This window comes from Etheostoma cragini, chromosome 6 (assembly GCF_013103735.1).
Source record: "Etheostoma cragini isolate CJK2018 chromosome 6, CSU_Ecrag_1.0, whole genome shotgun sequence".
NCBI lineage: Eukaryota > Metazoa > Chordata > Actinopteri > Perciformes > Percidae > Etheostoma > Etheostoma cragini.
Window position 1 is genome coordinate 25,649,257 of NC_048412.1, and position 25,771 is coordinate 25,675,027.

At 39.8% G+C, this 25,771-nt stretch overlaps 1 protein-coding gene across 1 annotated transcript in view; it reads right to left on the reverse strand.

The window, feature by feature from the left end:
* agmo (alkylglycerol monooxygenase) overlaps window positions 1-25,771 on the reverse strand; it is a 49,885-nt gene that overhangs the window by 21,299 nt on the left and 2,815 nt on the right. The window contains exons 2-9 of the mRNA XM_034873566.1: window positions 24,560-24,690; window positions 23,602-23,753; window positions 8,462-8,565; window positions 6,861-6,956; window positions 3,920-3,986; window positions 3,537-3,602; window positions 1,922-2,001; window positions 1,373-1,507 (exon numbers count right to left, since the gene is read on the reverse strand). Of these exons, the coding sequence (XP_034729457.1) occupies window positions 1,373-1,507; window positions 1,922-2,001; window positions 3,537-3,602; window positions 3,920-3,986; window positions 6,861-6,956; window positions 8,462-8,565; window positions 23,602-23,753; window positions 24,560-24,690 (831 nt within the window). The remainder of the gene's footprint in view (window positions 1-1,372; window positions 1,508-1,921; window positions 2,002-3,536; window positions 3,603-3,919; window positions 3,987-6,860; window positions 6,957-8,461; window positions 8,566-23,601; window positions 23,754-24,559; window positions 24,691-25,771) is intronic.

Here is a 25,771-nt window from a genome sequence, read left to right on the forward strand (position 1 = left end):
GAGCTGAACCTGTAAATCGATTGTGCTTGGAAACACAACTTTAATCCCATGTGACAATAAAAACGTCCATACAGAGAGGAAATTACAAAATGAACGCTTAATTGCCATTGCTGAACAAAATGTGATAAACAGTATCAAAGAATGGACTTTCATAGTATGAAAGATTATATGACAGAACAACAATGTTAGGGCAGAAGTTAAGAGAAAGGAAGTAACGGAAATGAAAAAAAAAAAAACAGAAAACAAAAGTGAGTCAGTGAGAATGTTTTGGCCCTTTAGAAATAATAAAAATGCCATAATTGAACTCATAAAAGTCATGCTTAAACTTCTCTGGTGAACATTCTCTCTTCTCAAATACTCTCTACTTCTTACGTGTGTATTTGCTTTGTAACAAATTGGCCTTTTGTTGCTTCGGTCTGCAAGTTAGTTTGTTGTGTTCCTTCCAGTATTTATTAGGTGTAGCGTTTCCCCCGAAACACACAGTAATATATGAGTCCTTTCCTAAGAAAACCCTGAGTCATTGGACCTGTTTTTGTCTGCTTCTAAACGGTAAGTAATTAGGCCTGAGGGCCTTGTGTTGGAAATGGCATCCTTTTTGGGAATGAAGTTAAAAAAAACAGATGCCTGTCTCTCATTTAGGGGGTTTCCCAGGATCCCGAGGAACCAAACCACCACATGTGGGTTGCCCCCGCATCCCATCCCCAGTCCTGTAGGTATTCCAGCACGCTGCTCTGCTTATTCTCAAAGAGCTGAAACACTTTCAACCTTCTGTCCTCTCTCACTCCCCACGCTTTCCTTTCTTTCCCTCACCGGCAGATATCAACGAGCAGCCGTCTACACCAAGCCTTTTAAGATATTTCGGTTCAATTCCAGCTCTGTCCGTGTTTAGAATCGCCCCGCTGGGTTTAAGGGGCCAATTTAATTCCAAAGAGTTCTTTTTTTCTTTTTTTTTTAAGTGTGAAGCACGAGGGAACTAAATATGTGACACCATCAGCGCTATTTCAAAGCTAACCGCCGGGGCCTTCAACTGGAGCCTGTATTTGTTTCTGAGCGCGCACACACACGCGCACTCACGCATGTACGCATACACACACACAGTATGCGGTTTTAATCCCGCAGACTGCGTTTAAAAACGACGGTGAAAATTAACTTATTGTGTTCCCTCTACAAAGGCTTTGCCGATTTTATTTGATGTGGCAGTTCCTTGTAAAACTTGTAGAATATGTGAATCCTTCAATAAGGAATGCTCTGAGTCGTTTAGGCCTGTGTTTTCCGTGTGTCAAAATGTTGGGTAAGGAAGCCTGAGGCCCTTGTTCTTAAAATATAATTCCTATAAAATTATTATAAAACAACAGATTTTCTCTTTACTAACCTTGGGGTTGTCGTCATGGTCACCTAGCCGAGGTTTACCAGGTTTCCAACTCGGACCATTGAAGAAAGTTGACAATTTGTGGCTGATATCATCAAAAGTGTTGGACTTTTCCCACAAATACAAATAGTAGTGTAACTTAAAGAGAAAAAAGAAAGGGAAACACAAGTTAAACAACAATACACAAGCATACGGTACAGTACATTTAACTGGGCAATGTTAATGAAGCTGCAATAACTTATCCTGAGTATAAAAACATTTCCTCTTTTATTGGGTAGGACGTTTTACACGCTGTGCTCTGTGCCAACAGCGGGGTCAGCAAAAATAATCGTAACATCTGCCTCCTGGCATTTCACTTTGTTGGCCTCCTTCACCTCATCGGGGCAGTTTGTTTAGAGTAGAGTAATAATGTTATGGTTACCAAATGGCTACTCAGCCAGCAAAAGGGAAACATGAGCTCACGCCTCATCTACTAAGAAGGTGTTCATATTCCGATGGATGGAGGTGAGACTTATGGCGGTTGCCACACCATCGATGGAAGATGGGACCAACCTGAACATAGAGGATTTCAAAGTTTTTGATAGGGAACACCAGGCCGTACACCACTTTGTCTGTCTCTGGAGCAAAGGTACCTGAGGAGGAGATGTAAAGTTTTTATTTCCAAAACCAAATTATGTCAGTAAATACTGTACCTTAAACCTGGACACTTAAGTCCAGCATTACAAGCTGTAAACACAACATATTTACACATTCAGCCGACACTCTGGAACATTATCCTTCAACTGAAGTCTTGTTTGTGTCCACCTGCCAATTATAAGTCAAATATTCACTCTACTTTTAGTTCTGTTTTGGTCACCACCAACTCCTGAGGGGAAATATCTAAATATCTCGTTGTGGCTAATTAAAGCATATACAGTACATTTGCCCAACGTTTGGTGACGTAAAAACTCCAAAAGAATATTCTGAGGAGTAAAACATAAAACCTGCTACAAAAGAGGATTAATAAAGTTGGGATCCCAGCTTCTGGGATCAAACTCTTAAAACTGTCTGCAGCCACAGAGAGAGGGAGATAGAGAGCGAGAGACCAAGAGAGCGAGAGAAAACAGCCCAGGGTATTTCTGGGTAGTGTAAACCTCAAAATTTAATCAGTTACCTCTCGCTGATGCTTGGTGCCAAATTGCTGAGTTGAGTAAAAAGGCTAAAGGCAAACCTACAGTTTATAGAGTCACTGTTTCCCTTCATTCTGTTGTTATAATGGGCAATACTGTACCACAACTTTGGGTTTCCATTCAATATCAAGTAATAAGAAGGCAGGCATCACAGACACCAGTACAAATAAAAACAGCAAACTGTTAACTAACTACCTAATCTTTTAATACTTTGATTGTACACAGCAGATTGTTAAATAACTTTGGAGTGAGGCTTGTACCAGTAAAATTAAGGAGCCCCTTGATTTCACAGGCTGCTAATACCTCTTTGCGTCATCAATGTCCAAATGAACACTCTATGCAACAGTTAATAGTAAGGTCATTTAAAAAAATAACTATATATATACATTTTCACACTGCACAACTTAAAGTGGCTACTGTACTGTAACTGTATGTAACTTTCAGTTTGTGTTGATTCTAGCCCCCCCCCCCACCCCCTTTGGACAAACGTGGTAGTGCTTTTACCACACCTGCGGTCGTAAAGGTCTTTTCTTTACCCACTTTAAATTATTGAGTTAGCATTACCGGGAGGTCATATAGTTACATTACATTACATTACGCTTTTTATCCAATTGCTGTATATGTCAGAGGTTCCACGCCTCTGGAGCAACTAAGGGTTAAGTGTTTTGTTCAGTTTCCTGTTACAGGTCATTTATGATCATCAGGTGAAAAATTACAGTTTCAGAAACATATAAAAGTTACATACAGTCAATTTAATGCATAACTTTGGCGTTATGTGGTGTTTATGTTTTACAAAATACTGATATTCATACAGTAAAGAGTTAAATCAATAGCAGCAGCAGCGATACTATTGATCTGATCAGTTGATTGATATTGATCTGACCAGCACTAACTCACTGATCTAATGTTTAAAAAAACATTGTATACACTAATATAAGCACATATCTTCAGCTATAGCTAGCAGTGACTAAAAGGAGGCACTGGAACTTTCAGCTTACCAAATAATCGGTCCCATATGATGAGAATTCCTCCATAATTCTTGTCAATGCAGTAAATATTCCTCCCTGTTGGGATATTGTTTTGTGAGATGACCATAGAAATCATTTAAACTCAGAAAAAAAACAGAAAGAAAAAAACATCTTTGACCCTGGATACCCTTTTCATTGCACTATCGCCGACTAATCTGGACATAAATAACGTAACCCGACAATATTTAAACTTAAATATATTCAGACACGACCATTTATCACATGTTTGACGTTTTTCTTGCTATACACTTTGATGTAAAGTTTCACGCATGGCATAAACAAGTATCCATAAAACTTAATAAAATAAGAACATTAGATTGTCAGTGTTCTTTAAGGAATAAAGCTTGTTTTACCGTGATGAACTCTGTGATGTTTTGGGGTGTTAAAGACCCACTCCAAAGGTCCAAGGTCTCTGATCAACTGAAATAGAATAATAAAATGCAATCCGTTAATACTATACATGTAGAAAACTATTCAGTAAATCTTATCACAACCTGATTTACAGATTATGATATATAATATGCGCAGACTTGACATTCTGGCCTGGTGGTGGTACAAGATGAAAGGCCATGTGTCCAAAATGAAAAGGGATCCCCTGGGAGGTAAATGTTAAATTACACTTTTTATTTTCTTGGAAAAAATGTTGGTGAAGGGAAACTTTCTGACTTGACGGTCATACCATACAAGAAGTCAGTGGACCTTGGCCAGGCACCCTGAATGCCTGCACTAAACCATCATCCATCTATCCAATAGTTGTTGAGATGTTTCCAGCTGGAACAAAGTGCTGGAGCGACCGACTGACGTGGCACAAATTCTAGTTTCCAAGATGTTTGGGATTTTTGCTTGAAAATCAATAGTTACAATCCAAAATTAGTAAATGATTTAATGTCTATTGATCAATAGTCCCACATAGTAAGTCCTGTGGGATGAGATGAATGTTTGGATGGTGAATGAATGAACAACACACAGCACAGCAACACAATCCCTGTTATTCCAGTTAGTCCTACCATCTCAGCTCCACCTTTCCCTTTCCCTTTTCTTTTTTGGCTTTCCATCATTAGACTCACACATTGCCTGTTAACGTTACAGACAGACCTCCAAACGTGACAAAGAAAAAAAAGAGGTGTTCAATGGCTTTACGTCTTACGCCGACCTATGCCATTTAGGGAGGGTCCTCTCACTGATCTAACCTGCATTGTATAACTATATTCAGACCGACACTCGTGGACTCAAAACATTCCCAGCCCACCTAGAAAAGGCCTGACTCTCCCGGTTGCCCCTCCGCCGCTGCCTGTGATCAACGATCCTTTCAGATCATATCTTGTTTTGTATCAAAAGGTAGACCGACCGACCTTCTGAGACAAAAGAAAGCAAAGATTACCATAAATTACCATTGAAAGGATGCATTCTGGGACACTTATTTTACTGGGACACTTGTACTGGACTGTGGTTGCACCTGGCTCGCCACCTACAGCTACCACTAATATTATTACTATTATTATTATTAGTCTAGTTCTATTATCTTCACTGTTACTATAATTGCCACTATTCAATATGTCTTTACTCACTACTAACATTATTATGAGTCATATTCCTGTATTTATTGAAATTAGGTACAACACTCTCAACCCAACCAGTTACATCTGATTGCAGCCCAACAAGAGTTTTCTGCCTGTTAAAAGGAGGCTTTTCCTTGTGTTCTGTTGCACCAAATGCATGTTTTTAGGAAAACTGATGGACCTTGAATAAAAAATTGCAAACTTGAATTGAATTGTTTCATGGATTTAATTATATTACTTTAGTTCATAGGTGTCAAAAGTGAGCTGTTAAAATTTCCTTCATACATTTCTAAATAATCATATGTTTGATTTCCTGACTTTAGGGCTCAGACAAGTTAAATTGTATAATGAAGAACAGTATGCATGGACTGGTAGGATGAGAAAAGGGCCAAGAGAAGAGATTTTACCAGTTCTGATAATGTTAAACCAAACACACATAGAGAAAACATGCACATCTAGTCTGATATAAACATCAATTATGAGTACATTTTGTGCATAAAACTATCAACTATTAAATTATTTTCTTTTTTAGCTATCAAACCGATCCAACAATAAGTCATTAAAGATTGCAGAGGTCGCACAGTGTTTGTCTTTGGGCTTCAACTCTAAGATATTTGGATGTTTGATACGGCAGACCTCTCAGTCTGGAGAAATGTGCGCGGGTGGACAGAATTTCTCAGTGATTCATTATTTCCATGTAATGGCTGCGTCTGGCAGCCGAGCGTGAGAGTTTTATCTTGAATGAAAAGGGTCTCCACCACTTCACTCCGGCTCTGAGGCTGGAACGGCGCAGAAAATAGCGTGCCAATAAATTACATGACATCAAAAAAAAGCCCATAAAGGAGGCATAAATTACATCCCTTCAGAAAATTGTGACTATTACGATCACTAATAGTGCACTAAAATATGGAAGGCGTTCCAAATCCATTCATTCCCTCTAAAGATTGTGGGGATTGTAAAAGTGATACTCTCAGTCTTTTTAAAGGCAGAGCGAGTGGGCATGCTTCTGTTTGGAATATTTCATACAATCTCATTATTTTTTATTGAATACAGGTTCCACTGCAACACTGAGTCCACAAAGGCTTGACTTAGCAGACAGATTAGTATTGGCACAGAGAGAAAGATAACTTTACAGACTTTCTTCAGTCAGACTACCATTTAACTTTGCACAGAAACAGAAACTGGAAGAGTAGATTTATACACAGCTACATGTGCTACATGTTGACTGATTATACAATATATTTGCACATTTAAATAGCTACAAATGACACGTATGTGTGCAAGTGTTTAAAGAGATGCATAAAAAATGGCAAACGCAAGCAAATGGCCACAAGTTACTCGTTATGTTATGTCTTAATTTGTCTAAATATGTACTCAAATTTAAAATGATGAACTAAATTGAGAAAATCAAGAAAACCCACACACTTTAGAAGCTGTAACTTCTTGTTTTGTAGTCATTATCATAAACTTTTCCTGACATTCCATATGCAAGTAAAAACTCAGCGTTTCACTCAAAGACACAATGCAATGTGCCTGGTGATGAATGACGGTAGTTGTTTATTAGGGGACACTGCATGGGTCCCCAAATCAAATGTTTTAACACATGAACCCTCATCGTCCACACAACCTCCAACATTGATCCTTGTCTCCCCTTTTAAGAATCCGGTCATTGTTTCTGTGTGTTCCACAACAACAAACTGATTACAGAATCTATCACATGTGGTCATATATTTACCTCAGTGTGGATCCAGAACTGGTAGAGGAGGTTTAACTGTATGTGAACGGCAAAGATCGAGGGGGGTGCAACCAGAGCCATGGGCAAGTAGAAAATCTGAGGAGGAGAGAAGTAAATGCAGCACACATCTGACAGAGTCCTCTTTTATTAACATATTGAATCAAATGTGAACAGACCAAGCAATTGTATGTGCAGCAGGTTGGTCATTTCCAGATCTAGAAGTCTTAACTTTGATGGACAAACTTAAAACTAAAGCCCAACCGAAATATCGGCGGGCTGATATTTGGTATTTCCCAATATATTGGTATCAGCATTACTAATGGCTGATTTAAAAAAAAAAGATAAAGGAATATTTAAAAAATAAAAACGGACGGTCAACCATGTTATGAGTGTTGGCGTTGCAACATTTGTCCACCAGAGGGCGCTCCACAGCGATTTTATCTATCAGACCTTTAATATATTTTCTGTTGTGACAATAAAACAAATTATTATCATATTGTTTTAGTGAGAACTTTTAAATAACTACACATAACTAATGTTGTGATATTTTGTAATGTGTTTCTGGATTTATTCAAAAAAATATATCGGCCTATATATTGGCATATCGGATTTTTAAATAATCAAATATTTATATCGGTACCAACCTTAAAAATCCTTTGGTCGGGCTCTACTTAAAACCATCACTAGTACAGTGTGAGCAGGTTGATAGAACACATGTTCTGTCCTACCTTCATCAGGAAAGTTTAGGAGATAGATTTTCTTACACAATCTTAAGTAAGAAATGTGACTTTGAAAGGATCAGAGCACTTGATAGGAACAACATGGGGACTTCAAAACTGCTCATCAAAACATTGCTCTACATTGCCACTAGGGTACATTTAAAGGATTAGGCTGGCAACATTTCATATTTTTGTTTTGGTCACCAATTCCCATGGAAAGACCCAAACAAACAATGTATTAGTCCATCTCTTAATACTTTCCTACCTTGTCTGTGTTAATCAGCTTCATGTAACCCAGTGCAGTGGTTTTGCTCTAAATAGTGCTTAACAGCTTTAATGCCTATGGGTTCAGACTACACAGTATTTTTGTCTGTTAAGGCCACTGTGTTAGATAAGATGATGACAGTGATAAATTCTTGGCGTGACTCAGCCAAGAGACATGATAGACTACACGTTTGTCTCTGACCAATCATATCTAGATGTCAATGGGAAAAAGTTGCAAGGGAACGACTTCTGGGAACAAGAATGTAAACAAACATTTTCGTCTGAACCTATTGGACAATGTCAGACGACATGTTGTGGAATTTGTCATACTAGTTAAATTGTCAACTATGATGCATGTTCTTAGGGAAATTGCTGGGTCTTGAATTAAATTGAAAAACTGAATTGAATTGTTCGTCCATTTTCGTTTCTGACTCCCTCCGTGTGTTGGGTTGGGCTACTATCAAGCTAATGTTGTGTAATCTGAACCCGGCAACGAGGAATAAGATGTATCAGTCTTCTGCTACACTGACACAACACTTGGTAGTAGGAGTAATTTACGAATTAGTCCCATTAATATGTCAACAGCCATATAATTTAAGAGAATAAATAATGTCTTACCCATGATGTGAACTGCTGCGTGACGGACTGTCTGAGGGCGGTGGTGAGGTTGTAGTACTCTGAACTGTGGTGAACCTGGTGGGCAGCCCAAAGGATGGCCACCTCTGGAGAAAAATCATGAGGTCATCACTTCATTCACCTACTCATTAATGTGTTGCAGATCTAACAGCAGCCATGTAATTGTTCATATACAATATATACAGGCCTTGAACCCTCACACACATGCTTTATCACCACAAGTGATTTATCTCACAAATCAACCTCCCCACATGAGTAACCAGATACTTTCATCCCCAGAAGGAGTCATTTTGGTCCGCTCCTGGCCAGCCATTATGAAAAGCTGAAGCTTAAGTGAAGCTGGCCATTGGACGAGGAGGAGGGGGAGGGGGCTGTTATGATGGAGGGGGTATTCGGCTGCAGCTGGTTAGCGTCCAGCCTGATGTCCCAGTGCTCCAGTTTACATTCCTCTGCTGTGTTGTGATACTTGCTACATTAATATCTGTGTTACACTTCATTTTAACATCCAAAGGGAACATGCTTGTTAAGTTTCACTGGATCTCGGGCTGTTTCCGGACCACCCCGTCTAGTCTGTGCTTTTTGGCACCTTGCGTCCACTTTGGCCTCTGCAGCCGTACAAGAGAGAATAGTAACCTTTGAATGCAGAACCACAAAGCTCCATCTACACGTACACTATGTATAGTAATGTATATGTTACAATAAAAGCAGCCCCAGTTATTAAATTAGGCTTACATTTTATGATGGAGCCTTGATGCGTGATGGGATTTGTGATTAAGGGGTCAATTATCAAGCTATTAAACTTCTATTATTACACATGGTAAGCATTAATAAATGTTTGATGACGAGAATTTTGTCATCCCAAGTGCCTTTTGCTGTAGAGGAGCTTTGGGAAGTTTGCCTAGTCACTTTCTGAAGGAGATCATGCAAGTACTGTAACTATGAAGCTACAGCCCCTAGCCGGTTAGCTTAGCTTAGCATAAAGACTGAAAACATTACAAAACAGCCAGCCTGGCTCTGTGCAAAAGTAACAAAAACATGTTACATCTTGTTTGTTCAATAAGCACAAAAACACAAATTAGCTGATTTTGTCAGCTTTGGCTGGAGTCAGGCTAGCACACACACAAACACACACACACACACACACACGCACACACATGCACACACACGCACACACACACACATACAGTTTTGCCCAGTGTGGGATTACGCCTTGCTTTTTGAGAAAATCCTTCAAAAGCCCCATCTAAAACTCCTTGTTTAATAAAGTTGTGAACTGTATAGAGCCAGGCAGTTGACAAACCCAATGTGCCGATCATCCGCTGCACCTGAAAAAACACACAGCTGAGAACTGAAGATGTGCAGTGTGAGGAGCAGAGGAGCACCATGTCTGTCCGGACACATTTCCAATCAGTGAAACTGAGGTGGACTTAGTTGAGTGTTTGGGGAAAACCCAGAGGAAGTCCAAGAGCAAACTACTGCTCTAGAGATATACTCCACACCTCGCTTATTTAACAGGGTTATTGCTGGGTTGCAGCGGGTGTGAGTGAATAAATGTCACAAGGAATGCTTTTGGAAGTGTCACATCCAAAGTCAAATGGTGTTTTTTAGATTGAGGGGAAATAGAAGCGACAGGACCTGCAGACAAGGCATGGCTGTGAGAGGAGAGCAGAAAAAACAAAAGACTGACTGCATCTGCAGCAGTAAGTCACAAAAATTTGGATTTTTCTTCCGCTGTGAACCATGGGGGATTCAGATATGAACTGTCCTGCTTAGAGACACATTGTGGGGATAATCCACCCTTTGTTTAATTCCATCAGCCTGAGTCTTTTGCTTTCTTTCTTCTCACTGCAATTGGGCTTGGCAGGGTCCAGGACTAAGGGCAGCTAAGATTGATGCTTCATGTCATTGATAGGAAGTAGGAACCGCTAGGCTTCACTGCAAGCCCATGTCCTCATCTGTGGACTCGGCGGGACACTGCATAGTTTGGCAGGGCCTATTCAGAAGGGAAGCCCCGTTAATGGTGAGAACCAATGCCACAGAGTCCGCGTTCCCAGTAAGAACAGAGAATCGCTGAGGACGGCACTTCCATCTGGCCTCCAGCGAGCCTCAAATAACTCTTTCTCAGGAATAACAAGCATGAGTGCACGCTAATCAGGTTATAGACAGTTATGACTTCTTATATGAGACTCTTCTCATATTAAAAAACAGCATTAGTCGATAATTCAAATCCCTAAAACACTATATTTATGTTTACATTATAAGGACCTCAAGTGGTTGTGTGAATTATGACACACAATATTATTGTCTGTCTGGAACAAAAGTGGAAGTAGCGGTAACCTTGTTTAAGCAACAGAAAACCTTTTCAGGAGAAGGTCAAAGCGTGCCACTTTGACATTAGAGCATTCTCTTCTCATTTAATTTCCTAACCAATTGTGCCTGAACAATCAGATTTTAACAATAGCGCTGGCAGATCAGAAAACAGCCGAGTGACAAAACAATTTTTGGTTAAACAAACATCCTGGAATTGTATCTGTCTTGCTCTTTTGATTCACTTTACTTTCAAGGAGAGGTCATTCTTTTTGTTTTATCCAAACCAATGTCCAATATCTAATATCCAGTAACCTAATCAGAAGCAAGTAATGTGTGTGTCCGGCTGACGTTATTTTCACTTGAAACAGAAGCTTTGAGTTAATGTTGTCCGCAATGAAAAGTCTGTTTTAAGGGTTAGTTATGTAAGTCAACCTACTACAACCTGTAGAGCTGCGTCTATTTCCTTAACACTTCCTCACCTTTTCTGCTGCTATTTTTCATGGATGTACAGTAGGTGTACATGCACATGTGTGTTATTTTATGCATGCTATGTTGCTCAAAGCAGGGCTGTCAACTGGTACACCACCACACCTATGTGAACCACTGAACAAATCAGCAATGTGGGTGGTGATTCAGCAGGGCCCACCACATTGAAAAATGACTTATTGAAAAGCATCAGTATCCAGAGCAACACGGACATTGTTTTTCGAAAGATTTTTTGACCTTTTTAAATGTTGTTTTTCCATTCACCTCTATTGGTTTTTATGAAGGTTGATAACTCAAAACCTGGACTAATAAACCAAAAATACCAGCATGGGCAATTTAGGGTAATATGGATGATAATTTCCTATGGTAAGTGGCTGTAGCATAAGCATTGTATATTACCATGTCTAGTGGTGGAATGTAACTAAGTACATTTAATCAAGTATAGTACTTAAAAGGTATCTACTGTAAAAAATGTTCAACCATCCAGTGTTTTTGTGTCTAAGTGACTGATGGGAACAACAATCTTTGACATTGGTCCAGAATTAAGCAAGATCACTGTAGTCGGCAATGGCCAAACACGCTACAATGTAAGTTAATAGGATGATTGTCCAGCTTGTATTTACCTTCACAAAAGTGCTTGTTTTGCCACTGACAGGCTAAGATTAGGATTCTAAGTGACAACATTATGGAAAGGGTCCCTTCAGAAATAGAAATTTAAAACCTCTTTGAGACCTTTCTGTTTAACCAGAAAGAACTTTAAGTTCGCTAGCGTTAAACCCACCAGACTTAGCGGCAATAGCAATTGATTTCTCTTATCTATACAGCTAAGGTTAATGCTAACCGCGGTTAAATCTACAGGAAGGCAGCAGGTCTGTGTAAATGGAAAATATGTCCTCTGTCGTCGTTTCCAACACAGGCTCCCCGAGGGCTCTGAGCTCTCCCCCCTGCTTTTTATACTATACACTGACAACTGCAGGGCATCTTGGGAGAACACTTAGTGAAGTTTTCAGATGACTCAGCCCAGTTGTCCCTTCTCCAGAGCAACCAATCTGATCATAACAGTGCCCTTACGAAAATTTTCAGATGGTGTGAAAACAGCGTCCTTGATTTAAATGTGTCTAAAACAAAAAAAACAAAAAATTATAGACTTTAGGAAGCACAGTGACAAACCAAAACCGAGTTTAATACACAATGAAAATGTTCAATTAGTCCAAATATATACAAGTACTTAGGCACAGTGTTTGACCCGCAAATGACATGAACACTGATAGCATTATTAAGCGAGCAATCCAAAGAACATACCCACTGTGGAAGCTTCTGGTGTCTTTAAAATAATTCTATGCACATTTTATCAAGCCTTCGTTGAGGGACTATTAACATTTTCTTATGTTGGTTTAATGGACTATCTGGGAAAGACAAAAAGAGCTTGAGCGACATTGTTAAGTTATGCTAAAAAATGACTGGTACCCAGTTAAAATATCTCTGTTCTCTCTGGAAAACAAGAGTTGTGCAGAAAGCAGCTGCATTCATTTATGAATTGTGTTTTACAAGCTGCAAATACTTATAAGACTGTTTTAGCACCATACAAAGGCTTTATGAAGCCATAGACAGGCGACAAAATGAAACTTTTTTTTCATGAAAAGTTTAATTGATATAAGTTTCTTATTAATTGTTTTGTAATTGTAATTATTCACACTTTTTTAATACATTATTTATACAATAAATGTTTTTACATACATTTTTGTTCCAAGTGCAAATTGGTGAAGTATTCAATAATGTTTTTGTTGAGAAATGTTGTGTGTCTTAAGTCATTATTAGTGTTAAATTGTATCTGTCAAGTAGAGGTTTAAAAACAAGCACATATCTTTCAAATAATGGCCAAAATAAATTGGCAGCATTTATGGGCCATCGTCCAGAGAAAAGCCCATATTGGTCAACCTCTACTATCAACTTAACATCGATTGTAGCTTGTTTTGCTGCTGTCGACTGCAGCGAACTCGCTTAATCCTGGTTCAATTTCAAAGATTATTGTTCCCATCAGTCACATCAGACACAAACAAAGGAAAATTGGGCTGAAAAAAAACAGTAGTTAACCTTTAAGTACACATTTGAGTTACATGTACTTTACTTGAGTCTGTTCTTTTCATGCCACTTTCTACTTCTACTCCACTACATTTCAGAGAGAAATATTGTACTTTTTACTGCACTACAAGACTGACAGCTTTAGTTACTAGGTACTGTACAGGTTAAAGGACAAGTCCGGCGTAAAATGAACAGAGTCGAGTTGACAGAGTCGACCGTTTCCTGGGATATGTTTTCATGCTAACTGAATGTGACCAGTTTTAGCGCAAACGGCTAATTAGCTTATAACGCCAATTGGGGCATGCAAAAGTAAAAAGAAATCACTATTTCTATTTTTATTTTTTATTTAACCTTTATTTATCCAGGTAAACTGTTTGAGAACCACTTCTCATTTACAAACATGACCTGGCCAAGATACCACTAGCAACCTCAAAATAGCCCCACACTTCCATGGCAGCATATTGAGGGTCCCTACATGTAAACCCAAGAATTGAGAACTGTGTAAGTGTAAAGAAAGTTTAATAAAAAGATAGTTTAGTTTAGTTTGGTATAGTGGCAGGGGCCATCTTGGGAAAACACTCGCGGCTAATTGAACAACGAATGCCATATAACCAGTAACATAGCTCAAGCACGGCATTCTTGTAACAAAGTATTTTCACAATATTTGTACTGTTACCTAAGTAAAGGATCTGAGTACTTTGTCCACCACTGGTGTTGTTGTCCCGGTATTTACCACCAGGATTCACCATAGTGCGAGATGAGGTCTGGCAGACTTTAGGTCAAATGCTGAATTATATCATGAAACATAATCAAGGCCTATAAGTCATCATCAGTCATGTTACGTGACTGAGTTAGACTTTAACAGAGTCTGTTTACGTCCACCTCAACCCTGTCAGGAGCAGTGATTACATAGCCAGAGTTGTATAAACGCAAGAAAGCAAAGTCCTATTGAGCTCCATAAATTCAGCTCCAGTGGTACCACAGTACAGTGAGTGTCGATTATGATCAAGCTGTGCCTTGATAATGCTGCCATAAAAAAAGAAGTATGAATTATGAAAAAGAAAAATATTCAACATAGAAGAAAGTTCCAATCCACTCTCTTTAGTCACCAAAAGCTAATGAAATGCTTTTACATTTACATCAATCATCTGCCAAATCATCACCCCCAGCGACAAACTCCTGGCACTAAGACACGGTGTCCTTCATGTGCAGCCCTCTGAGTGGTGGGCCGCCCTGTCAATCACAGCGGTAATGGCCTGTGAACAGCCCTCCAGTGTTTGGATTGGAGGGCTCTTGGATGGGGTGCCAACGCAAACAGCGTGCGCTGGACTCGGTGGGACAGTTGGCCAACTCCCCTCTGCCGCTGCCATACTTCATACTGTCCACACAGCTCAGTCACACACACTAAACTAAACACACTAACCCTGGTCAGGCCCACTTACAGCTCTCACAAACAGGGTGTAAAAACTATGTATAGAAAGTGAAAGGTGACGTAAAATGGCCTTTTCTTTTACATTTTAATATAAACAACATTCTATCACTAACCATAATAATAATTCTAACCTACTAAAATCTCACAGACATGTAACGGTTTTATTCTTTAGGCTCTCTTTTACCACTCTCTGCTGCAAAGACAAAAAAGCAACCTAGCGTTTATGGAAGATTTAAAATACCTAAATAAAAACAAAACAAAAACAAAGAAATAAAGTGAAAAACAACACATATTATGACATGTTTCTTTTCAAGTTTGCATTTACTGTGTCATAATTAAATAAGTTAATAAAAGTAACTTTCTAATGATTGTTTTTCTTTGTGGCATTAAATTTCCCAACAGAAAAAACTAAGTGGAGAGGAATCCTGCACTGCAGTGTTGTCAAGTAGAGGGCAGCTTGAACCTGCCAATACTTCAAGTCTTTATTTACCTACCGTCAACCATGAAATCTTTTTCAAAATTATTATGTCAAATTTGACCCGAGGACAACATGAGGGTTAAGCAGCTTCTGGTCAGTTTATCCTTTCAAAAAAGGAGATGCATTACCAATGCCAAAACTTAAGTCATGGCACAGTAAATGCATATGTATTATACAATTAACATATAACCGTGTGTTTTCTATTTCACTTTATTTGTTTCTATTTAGGCATTTTAAATCTTCCATAGGTTTCAGTTGGGGCTTTCTTGGTATAAAAGAAATCGACAGATTTACATCATGCTTCAGCAGAGGCCAACCTCTGCTGAACAGACAAAACAAAACGGCACAAACCACAGAAACTATTCCAAATTCACAAAAAGAAGATGGAATGGGAAAAGTGTCATAGTACACAGTGGTACTGGTACACAGTGAAGTTTTTGAATAAGTCTAAAGTCTAAATTAAGGAGCCTTTAAGATAGTTACTTTAGTTTCAAAATGTGATTAATTTCACACCCCAAAAAAAGCTAAATAAAAAACAATGAACGTTTACAAAAGATAGTTTGATGGTAATTTTAAAAACTGGGGACTGGTGTACAACCTTTGTGATAATAAAAAGGTTAAATGATGGTGAGAACTACAGACACCCAGGTTGTGAAAAAAGTGTAATTTAAAGTAATCCACATGTGATTACCACTCACATGCATCCTTCATATTCACACTTCCCCCCTCCAATCAGTGGAGGTTTGTCCGTCTGTCAGCTGTTGACAGAGGGAAGTCTGTCCGCGTAGCGAGGGGAGCACACGAGGGCAGCAGACAGCCGGACTGTGGCCTCTGCTGAGCTCAGCAACCCTCTCAACGATCACAACACACTTTGCTTTTCTACACTTTGCTGAAAAGCAGTGCATACAGGCTCTGTGGACATGGTGGTCTAGGTTCAAACAGACCAGTCTCTCTCTCTCTCAGTAGACCTTCTCTCTCTTTCATCGCACGCCCAGCAGACAGAGAGTGAGAGCACAGTGACCTATAGATCATTGTTGATGTTATCCCTGCCTCCCATGAGGCCTTTCACTTGGTCTCTTCTGCTGCCGTGAGCGAGAACCCCACATCCTGACCCCACCACGCCGACAGAACCAGCAAAAACAGTGGGGGCCCGGATTCTTTTGTCGGCACTGCAACCTGCACCGGGCCAGGAACTCGCCGTCACGGTAAAGATTTATGAAGCCTCGGCCGCCCGGGGGTAGGTTAACCCCCCACCCCAACCACCTCCACCCTGCCACACAGCCAGGAGGAGCTTTAAACAATAACATCCACATCGGCTGCGTCTCCTCGGGGACGGGGGACAGCGGAGGAGTGCTGAGCACATCTGTTTGTCTTAATAACTGCTGCTGTCTGCAATGCCAAAAGACTGGGGGGGGGGGGGTGGACGCATCAGCAAACAGATAAAGAGGATGCAGTAAGGTGCTAGATAGCATTAAAAAAGGGTTCTCAGGGACCTGAGGGAGCTGAGGGTCATGTCAACAGGGAGAAACTGATTTGGATGTGGATATACCTTATTTTCTGCTCCAATTTTTGGAATGATATGTTTTTACAGTTTTCAAACCTTTGAAGGAACTTCCTGTCCATACATGTTATATATGCTTTTTTATTGCCCTAAAAATACTTATTTCACCACTGTCATACAATTGTCATTAACTTCAACTCATTCATATTCTTGTATTATATACAGAGCTAGTATTCTGAAAGAGGAGAAGCCACTGATGTCACTTATGACTATAAATATATTTAATATATTCAAAACTAGTAGCTGTATTGTTGTACATTGTTGTATTTAAAACTGCTTATTCCCACAAATATATCGATATATAATAGGTTTATACAGTATATACTGTATATAAAATCAAGGACATCAGGATGACCCAAAATGACAAAAATGTCCCAAAAAGCGCAGAAAATAAATTGACCAAAACATCGGAAAAAGTGACAAATGACTTTTGGGAAAGTGACAAAAACACAGAGGAAAGCGGTAAAAGTATCTTTAGGTTTTAATTTTTAATTTTGACCAAGAAAAACTAAAAGTTGGGTGGTTAACAGGAAGACAACACAAGGGTTAAAAGAGGATGAAGAGACTATGAAGCTCGTCACTGCAAGAAAAGAAAAATGTTTTTAGAAGTAGCATTATGCCAACTTACAAAGTATTCTGCATCATTTCTTGTTGCATTCTTATTGGTCGATTTGTAAATGTGTCATAGCAGCAGTTCCAGTGTGGGATTTTGGTTTTAAATCTTGATGGCGCCTGTGTTTGTTAGCTGAAGCTCTAAATTGGCTGACGCGTTTGAGTACAAACATAGACCACAGTGTTTAATTGTCGTCCAAAGAAATCTCCATGTTCCTCTCATGACCATCAACAATTCTACAAAGGCATCAACAATGCCTTTCTAGTCGGATCAAACTGCCTTTCTCTCAATAAGTAGCAGCTAATTAGTTTACACTTAAAATCCATCCATCACTATCCAGTTTCATGCTACCATTTCACAGGGCCTTTAATTGATTCTGTGATGAATCTGAGCTATAATTGTAACACAGAGCAGCGGCAGTCAGTGTGGGGGGACGACTGCAGCGTCGCTGCATTACCTCACATATAATCAGCGCACGGACAGCTGACTGGCTGATTAATGGCCTCAGCCTGGCTGGCATGCCTGGATATAGATGCCGCCCGAGAGCAGAGCTGCTATTAGTGGCGCTTGCGATATGAGGGTAGAATAAACAGAAATCAACAGGCCTGTCAACAACATGGCCGCATCCGAACCAAGTCGGCCTCCTGCTTACCCAAACCCATCTGGTTCCAGGCCGGTTCGGAAATGGAACGTTTTGGACATATATAGTCTGTCTGACGGGGAAGGCAGCAGACAAAATGTGGGAGAAATAGGAATTTGTTTTCTATTTTTGTCAGTCACCAGGTTATTGAACCACTGTGTTTAGAACATGTGGTTAAGTGGTGGCTAAATGCAAGCAAGGGTCATATTATTTCAGGTTAGAGGAGATACACTTTCTAGCAATCTGTCAGCAAAATCAAAACTTGCGTTTCTTTTCTTCAAAAACAAGAAGAATAAAACGTTAAAAAACCCTTAGAAACAAAGAATCATTATGAAAGTTGGACTCACTAAGGCTGCAGTTTATTGATTCTGAGACATGCACCAGTGATAAGACTTAAAGCAGTTACTGATGTAAAGATGTTAGATAAACAAGCACTCCATTTGTGTCTGTGTGCACAAAGGTCATTCAAATGAAAAGTGTGGAGCCTCATTTGCCTCTGATGTTTGTCAATGCAGACCCTAATGCCAAACCAGGGCCACAAATATGGTGTTGTTGCATGCTTTTTGCTAATATTTCTGTCAATGCAGAACCCTGAATTCCATCCAAAAGCCTGCAGACATGGGCAGCCCCTTTTTCCTTTCAATCTGATGTTATCTCCAAGATCACAGCGTCTGGCAAGAGCAAAGCCAAGTGGTAATGTCTCCTCCGTGTAGATGGCATCTGCACAGGTTGATGACCTTTCAAAGCACTTTCCACTTAATTATCTTCGAGCTGTCCTTTCATGTGGAAGTCATGAGAGGGAAACAAAGGGCCATAAAACTGGTCAAACTAAAAATTATATTCTACACTAGGGATAATAAGGGCCGCATTTTCCCAGCAGAGGATGTCACTTTTTCCTCTTTTTGCAGTTTTCTATCGTATTACTTCCCTTATTGTGCAATATTAAGATTTATTACGCACATATTTTGACACTAAAGGATTATATACGCAATGTTCCTGCTGTTTTGAAGCAAAAACCGGCAAGCTTGTAAAACTGTTATGAAAGATATGAGCGCAATAAAATAAGACTCCTAGAGCAGCATTACATGAACTGCTTCAGTTCAGGCAACATCCATCCCACACACTGGAAGGTTTTGGGTCAACATTGCTCTAGAAAAAGCCAGAGGTCAAAATCAAGTTGACCGATGTGACCTCGGCTGACCAGAGTGACGAGTGAGGACGGTGCTGAGCCTGTCCTGCGGTCGGGGAGAAAAGGGGGAAAAGCTTATATCCTGAGTGAGCGCTGCGGGCACTCAGCACCATACCAATTATCTGCGAGCCCAAAACGTTCCATAATAACAACGGCAAAAGGCTGGAAGGAGAGGAAATGAAAGTAAGTGGAAAGTTGTTTTTTGGTTGTTTTTTTTAGATGTAAAAATGATTCTGCAGTTCAAAAATAAAAGAATTCCGACCAAATAAACCGAGCAGATACGTGATACGTGTGAGCGTCATTCCTCTGCATCGTCAGACAATGAGGGCAAGAGCGGCAGGAACACACACTTCATTCAAACACACATTACAGCTGGAATTCTAAAAATAAGGTCACACACATGGAAAACCAATGTGTGCTGCCTAGCTTAGTTTCCTAGATTATCAAAACTCTGGAGCTTTGTTTACATGATTAATCAAACTCAAATTAATGAGGGATCCACCCCAGTTTGCTTCAACGGCAACATGCCAAGTTCTTTTCCAATTCATGTGGAGTGATTCTGTCACAAAACGGCCCACACATTACACACTTTGACATATTCACCAAGAAAACTAAAAAAGAATCAATCTAATATTAAAAAAAGACATGCAGATACACAAAACAAACAGCAAAAGGAAGTAAAGGGATTTTCTTCTTTTAATTGGAAAATGTGTTGTTAGAAAACGGTTTGGTGTTAGAAAAAGTTAATCTAGCAACAAGGACTTCAATGTATTGATACTTTTTTCAATTTTGATTATGGCTGACACTATTGACACTATCGAAAAGTCGATTAACTTCATATTGAGTTTTCTTTCAGACTTTGGATTTGTTTATTTTTGTTTAAAGGGCGCACAGCTACAAGTATTGATTTGTTAATGCCAATGCACTACTGCAACAGTGATCCATTAACTGTCCTTGGTCTTTGTCTTGTACATACACACATAGAAGGCCATTACCAGGCCAGCACAGAGAGGCGCAGGAGGAGCTCGGGCCACTAGGATCCTAAACAGGGACCCTGCTCAACACTAGAACTGGGCAATATATCAATATTATATTGATATATCGTGATATAAGAACTATAAATCTTCTTAGATTCTGGATATCGTAACATGGCATAAGTGTTGTCTTTTCCTGGTTTTAAAGGCTGCACTACAGTAAATTTATGTGACATTCTGGACTTACCAGACTGTTGTATTATTTGCCTTTACCCCCTTAGTCATTATGTCCACATTACTGGTGATTATTTATCAAAAATCTTATTGTGTAAATACTTTGTGAAAGCACCAATAGTCAAATCTACAGTATCGTTGCGGTGAGGTATTTGGTCAAAAATATCTTGATATTTGATTTTCCTTCCCAAGACTGTCCCCACTACCTTCAGTGCAGGTTAGAAGCAGGGAGTTGCTATAGAAAGGCAAAGTCCCTCCCCTAATCCTATTTGCATTAAGCCATGATTACACATATGATGTCTGTCAATTTAAACAAAAAAAAAAGCAAGTGAAGAAAGTCACAGTTTGTTGTAGGTTTGTCACAGTACCACTTAGCTGTGTGTGAAACTGCTCAGTGAACTAGAAGGTGTATCTCGTCTTGCACAATTTACGTCACACCGCTTGATGCTCGACTTGTTTGCTGGTTAGCTAGCTTAGCTATGTTCCATAACACATGTAACGTTATTTTACACCAATGTCTTTCTATTTTAAGGCTTTTTTGGCCTTTATTTGATGTGACAGCTGAAGACAGGAAAAGGGGTGAGAGAGTGGGATGACATGCAGCAGAGGGCCACGGGTCGGAATCGAACCCGGGCCGCTGCAGTAAGGACTGAGCCTTAGTACAGGGAGCACAGGCTCAACAAGGTAAGCTTCCAGGGTGCCCCTATCCAGTAAGATCTGTTGTTTGTGTAAGTACTGTTACATCCCGGTACAAAACACCAATCGCAGCTTGTGGGAGACATTACCCATGGGACTTTGAATTGTGTAGTAATTTCAATTACGTATTTCCACAGTGACTTTCTTCACTTGCATAATTACCTTTTAAATTGACAAACGTGTGATAATCCATGGCTCTATTCAAATTGGATTAATTTAATTATTTTTCTCTCCATATTACCTACCGTAAATATTTTTCTGAGTCAAAGTCCCGTGGTGGTCCACCGAAAGGGGAGGGACTTCTTCTCCCTATAGAGGCTCCAACTCACTGAGCACCCTGAGGCAATGTTCTTAGTCACCTCAAAATCATGTCAGGTAGTTCTTGGCGAGACATTTTAAAAACACACAGCTTCTGTTTAGCCAGATTCTGGACTTCGAGCCAAAACAATGGGGAATAGACGACCGGCGGCTTGATGTGCCACTGACATAATTAAACACCAGTGCAGGCCCCAAATAAATAATTTTCTTCCGGTGTGCTGTGTGGCAGTCGAGCATCTGGCACCTGCATCAGTTAAGCTAATGCACACGGGAAAAGTGGTTTTTAAAAGATGTCGAGCCACTACTGTCAAAATACTGTATCCGGTATATATTTTTTTATTCCTGCCTTTATTGTGATGCTGCAGGACAACGCTGCTTTAGATTCGTGACTATATACAGCTTGTTGCTGTGAGAGCTCAGGGTTAAGACCATAGCCCTCTGGAGACCACGGCCTCTCACATCTGCACAGCTCAAAACCAGCTGCATGTAACTCAAAAATAATTGCTTCCTCCGCAACTTACAGGACAGCATGATCTGTGTGCTATCTTGTGTGCTCCTCCCTGCAGGGATGGCAACTAAATCAAGATTTTGCAACAATTTATCATCAGCTGGCTTTGTAGTTTTTTGTTAGTAGTAGTGCCGTGCCTTTTCAAAACATGCCTGTTCACAAGGGGCCGATTGCTTGGCTCATGTTATTGCTGCTTGCAGCTTTTCTCATCCAAACAACGTCCCACTCGACACTGGGCTTCCTTTGGTCCTCAGCAATACAGCTGCCTTGACATCGTTGCGTCCCCTACCAATGCCAGAGTATACATGTCGTTTGCTAACAGCTAGCTATTTAGAACCAGGCTATTTCCATGAACAAAAGCGTTCATTAAGGAAGTTACAATGCTGATGCATGAAATGTTTGAGTTTGCTACTAAAGCTCAGGTGCATACTTGTTTTTATATGAAGCCCAGTTTAGACCAATGATTCTCGACAAGACAAGTGAATGGTCTCCATCCCCATAGTATTGACTCTCTGTACTTTCTGTTCTGACTTCTGACTTTTCAGGCTTTGTTGTAGCTAGACATGATTTGTAGCTTGAAAAAAACTCTCCATGCTGTTTTGAGTGAGATACAGGTTTCTGAATGTCCTCTGCCTTCAGTCTTCGGGTGAGCTGTTCAAAATCTCCTACTTATTGTCTAGTATTTCTGATTCTGAACTAGCTGAGACGAGGTGGCTAACCGTAGCATGTTTGCGCTAGCATGCTAGCTTGTTCTCAATGGCAAAACACTGCTACATCACACAATAGTTGACCATAATCTCCAAAAGAACTACTTCCATGTCCCTGTTTTGCAGGTATTCCACAAGTGGCCCTTGTTTAGAAGAAGTCTTCCAGCTAATCCTGCCTTGTTCAGACCAAAGTTGTAAAAATCTATCTAGCTGATGTGATCTTACCTAGCTACATGTGTGACTCCCAACAAATATAGTATACAAGTGAGATGCCCAACACACAGGGCAAAAAGTGGAGCTGCACCAATGTGTGGCACAACAAAAATATGTATATATATATTTTTTAAAGAAACCATGTAAACCTATTCTGGTACAACCTGAAAATACAATTATGAACCTGAAAATGAGCACAATATGGGCGCTTTAGTCACTCTCTACTCTAGCTTGCTTAACCACATACCCTGCTCAGGGGCGCTCATTGAGTCTCTGTCTAAAACACTGCCATTTCAACCAATTGACGGTTTGTAACATAGAAATACGATGGATTATGGATCATTTTATTTCTAAGTAGCTGACTTCACTAGCTGACTTTGCTATTGGCTGTTGAAACAAGTGACGTCCCTCACGTTGTAAAACCAGCCTCTGGCGACTCGACAAGTTGAGTCGCAAGCGACGCCATCAGCTGACTTGAGTCAAGCTGAGACGAGCCGGTTCAGACCGCTGCACCTTTTCCCTGCATCGTTTTAAAACGGTTTTGTCTTGTTGTGAATCTTATGGTCTAAACTGGGCAGAAAACACACAGCAAATGATACTTGGCAACATAACTACTGTTGGGAACACCTATATTTTGTTTTGTGAGTTGTGTACATCAGTGTGACTGTCTTGTGCTGGTACCGTGAGCGAAGCGGTGGACCCAGTAGTAGCAGAAGTCCGTGCCCAGAAAGGTGAACCACCAGGTCCAAGCAGAGTCCCACGGCAGCTCCACCAGGCGGTAATGATTCCACAAGTACATGTAAGCAGTCAGCTCACAGCCTCTCATTAACAAACTGAAGGGAGAGGGACAGTCAGAGCTCTGTGTCATTCCACATTGTGTTATTACAATATGCTGTTCATGTTGCAGTTTTACTGTTCAGTTATATTGTGCATCCTGTCACGGTCCTAGTGCTCTTGCTTCTCCTTTGTTCGTCGTGTCCGTTTGAGTAAGGGCTTAGGTTTGACTGTAGCAACTAATAGACTATTTTCATAGTCGATTATTCTGTTGATTCTTTTCTTGATTAATCAATTAGTTGTTTGATCTATAAAATGTCAAACATTTTTTAAAAATGTTGATCAGTGTCACTCAAAAGCGTCCTCAAATGTTTCTTCCACAACTCAAAAGATATTGAGTTTAGTGTCACAAAGGAGAGAAGAAACTAGAACAAATTTCACATTTAACAAGCTGGAATGTTAAAAAAAAGAAATTATAAAAAAAGGACTCAATTGATTAATCGATAATTGACAACTTATTAATTAATTAATTCAATAATTGACAACTTATCGATTATTCGATTAATCTTTGCAGCTCTAGCACACAGTTAAGTATGCTATTTCCTGCATACGTACTGTATACATCTAAATCATACCAGCAAATAAGAAAGTATGATGAAATTGGTTATGGTACTTTCCACTATAATGCTACTATAACAGAATAAAAAAATGTACCAATGATGCACCGCATTTCCTGTTGCCCATCACCTCACTATGGACGAGGTTATGGTCCTTTTAAGAGAAGTTAAAACAATCTAAAAAAGTTATTCTGATCATTCCTTTTTTTTAAATATAAAACCCGACTATGAGCTGCCTAAACACTCACAGTGGGAGTCTGGAGATCATTCCAGCAGATATTGAGGTGACTCCATCACTGAGGGTGACGACTGGGGCTCCTGTCTTCAGCACGCCCACCACCAGCTCCAGCACCATTAGACCTATAAAGACAGGAGTGGCCTACGCACACACACACACACACACACACACACACACACACACACACACACACACACACACACACACACACACACACACACACACACGCACACACACACACACACACACACACACACACACACACACAAAATCATGATTCAGCATTATTACAAACTGTGAAAACAAGACAGTTTCAAGTCCACTGTTGCTTTTAGCAGTTGTGTTGAGCTTGGATATTTGTCTTGGCAGATGAGCTAAAAGCTTGCAGGACTTTCATGTTTTGTGATCCATGCTGTTTGTTTCACTGTACCAGACTGGAGACACTGGTCAAGCCACAGCGTATTTTTCTGAGCAGAACTTCACTGGTGGATGAAATTATCTCATTGGTTGCTTTAAACATCAGTGCTAACAAACCACACCATGAAAGTAAGTTGTCTTGATGTTCCCTGATAAAGTACAGCAAAACAAAGTAATAGAGATAGCGTTAAGCTAGTTAGCCTGTTAGCTTAAGTAGCCAAAATGACATTTTGCTAGCAAGTGAAGCTTGCTAGAATAATTAAATCTGAGAAGGAAAAAAAATACATATGTCTCAATATCTTGGCACGCAGCTTTTGAAATTCTGGAAGTATTTTTCCTAATTGCAAGTTTTAAATGGCATGAGCCTCAGCCACGAAATTCAGAATGTTTTGTCATTCAACAAAATGCAGCAGCAATGCTGTCAAATTCATTTAACTCTGACCCAGAACCAAAACTAAACAGATTTAAACTGCTGAAGGTATGTTCAGGTTTCTAAAGTTTAAACCTCAACTTAAAGTTGTTGTTAGCAACAACACTTTCATGAGCTAGTGATTTGAAATGCATGTTGGGAAAAGTAGCTAATTTCTCTTCTGACATTTTTCTGTAAACCTCTGCCTTTTAATCAAAGAACCAGACATGGTTTAACACAGTTATCCAGCTGTTGTACTAGTGGTTCAAACAGACAGAGTTATTGTCCATTAAACTGCACAGACAATCTTTGGATGACGACACATGTCGGGCCTCTAAAGTTGACACCAAGTTTGAAATACTGCAAATGCAAGGGTGTTCATCAGTGGGCCATATC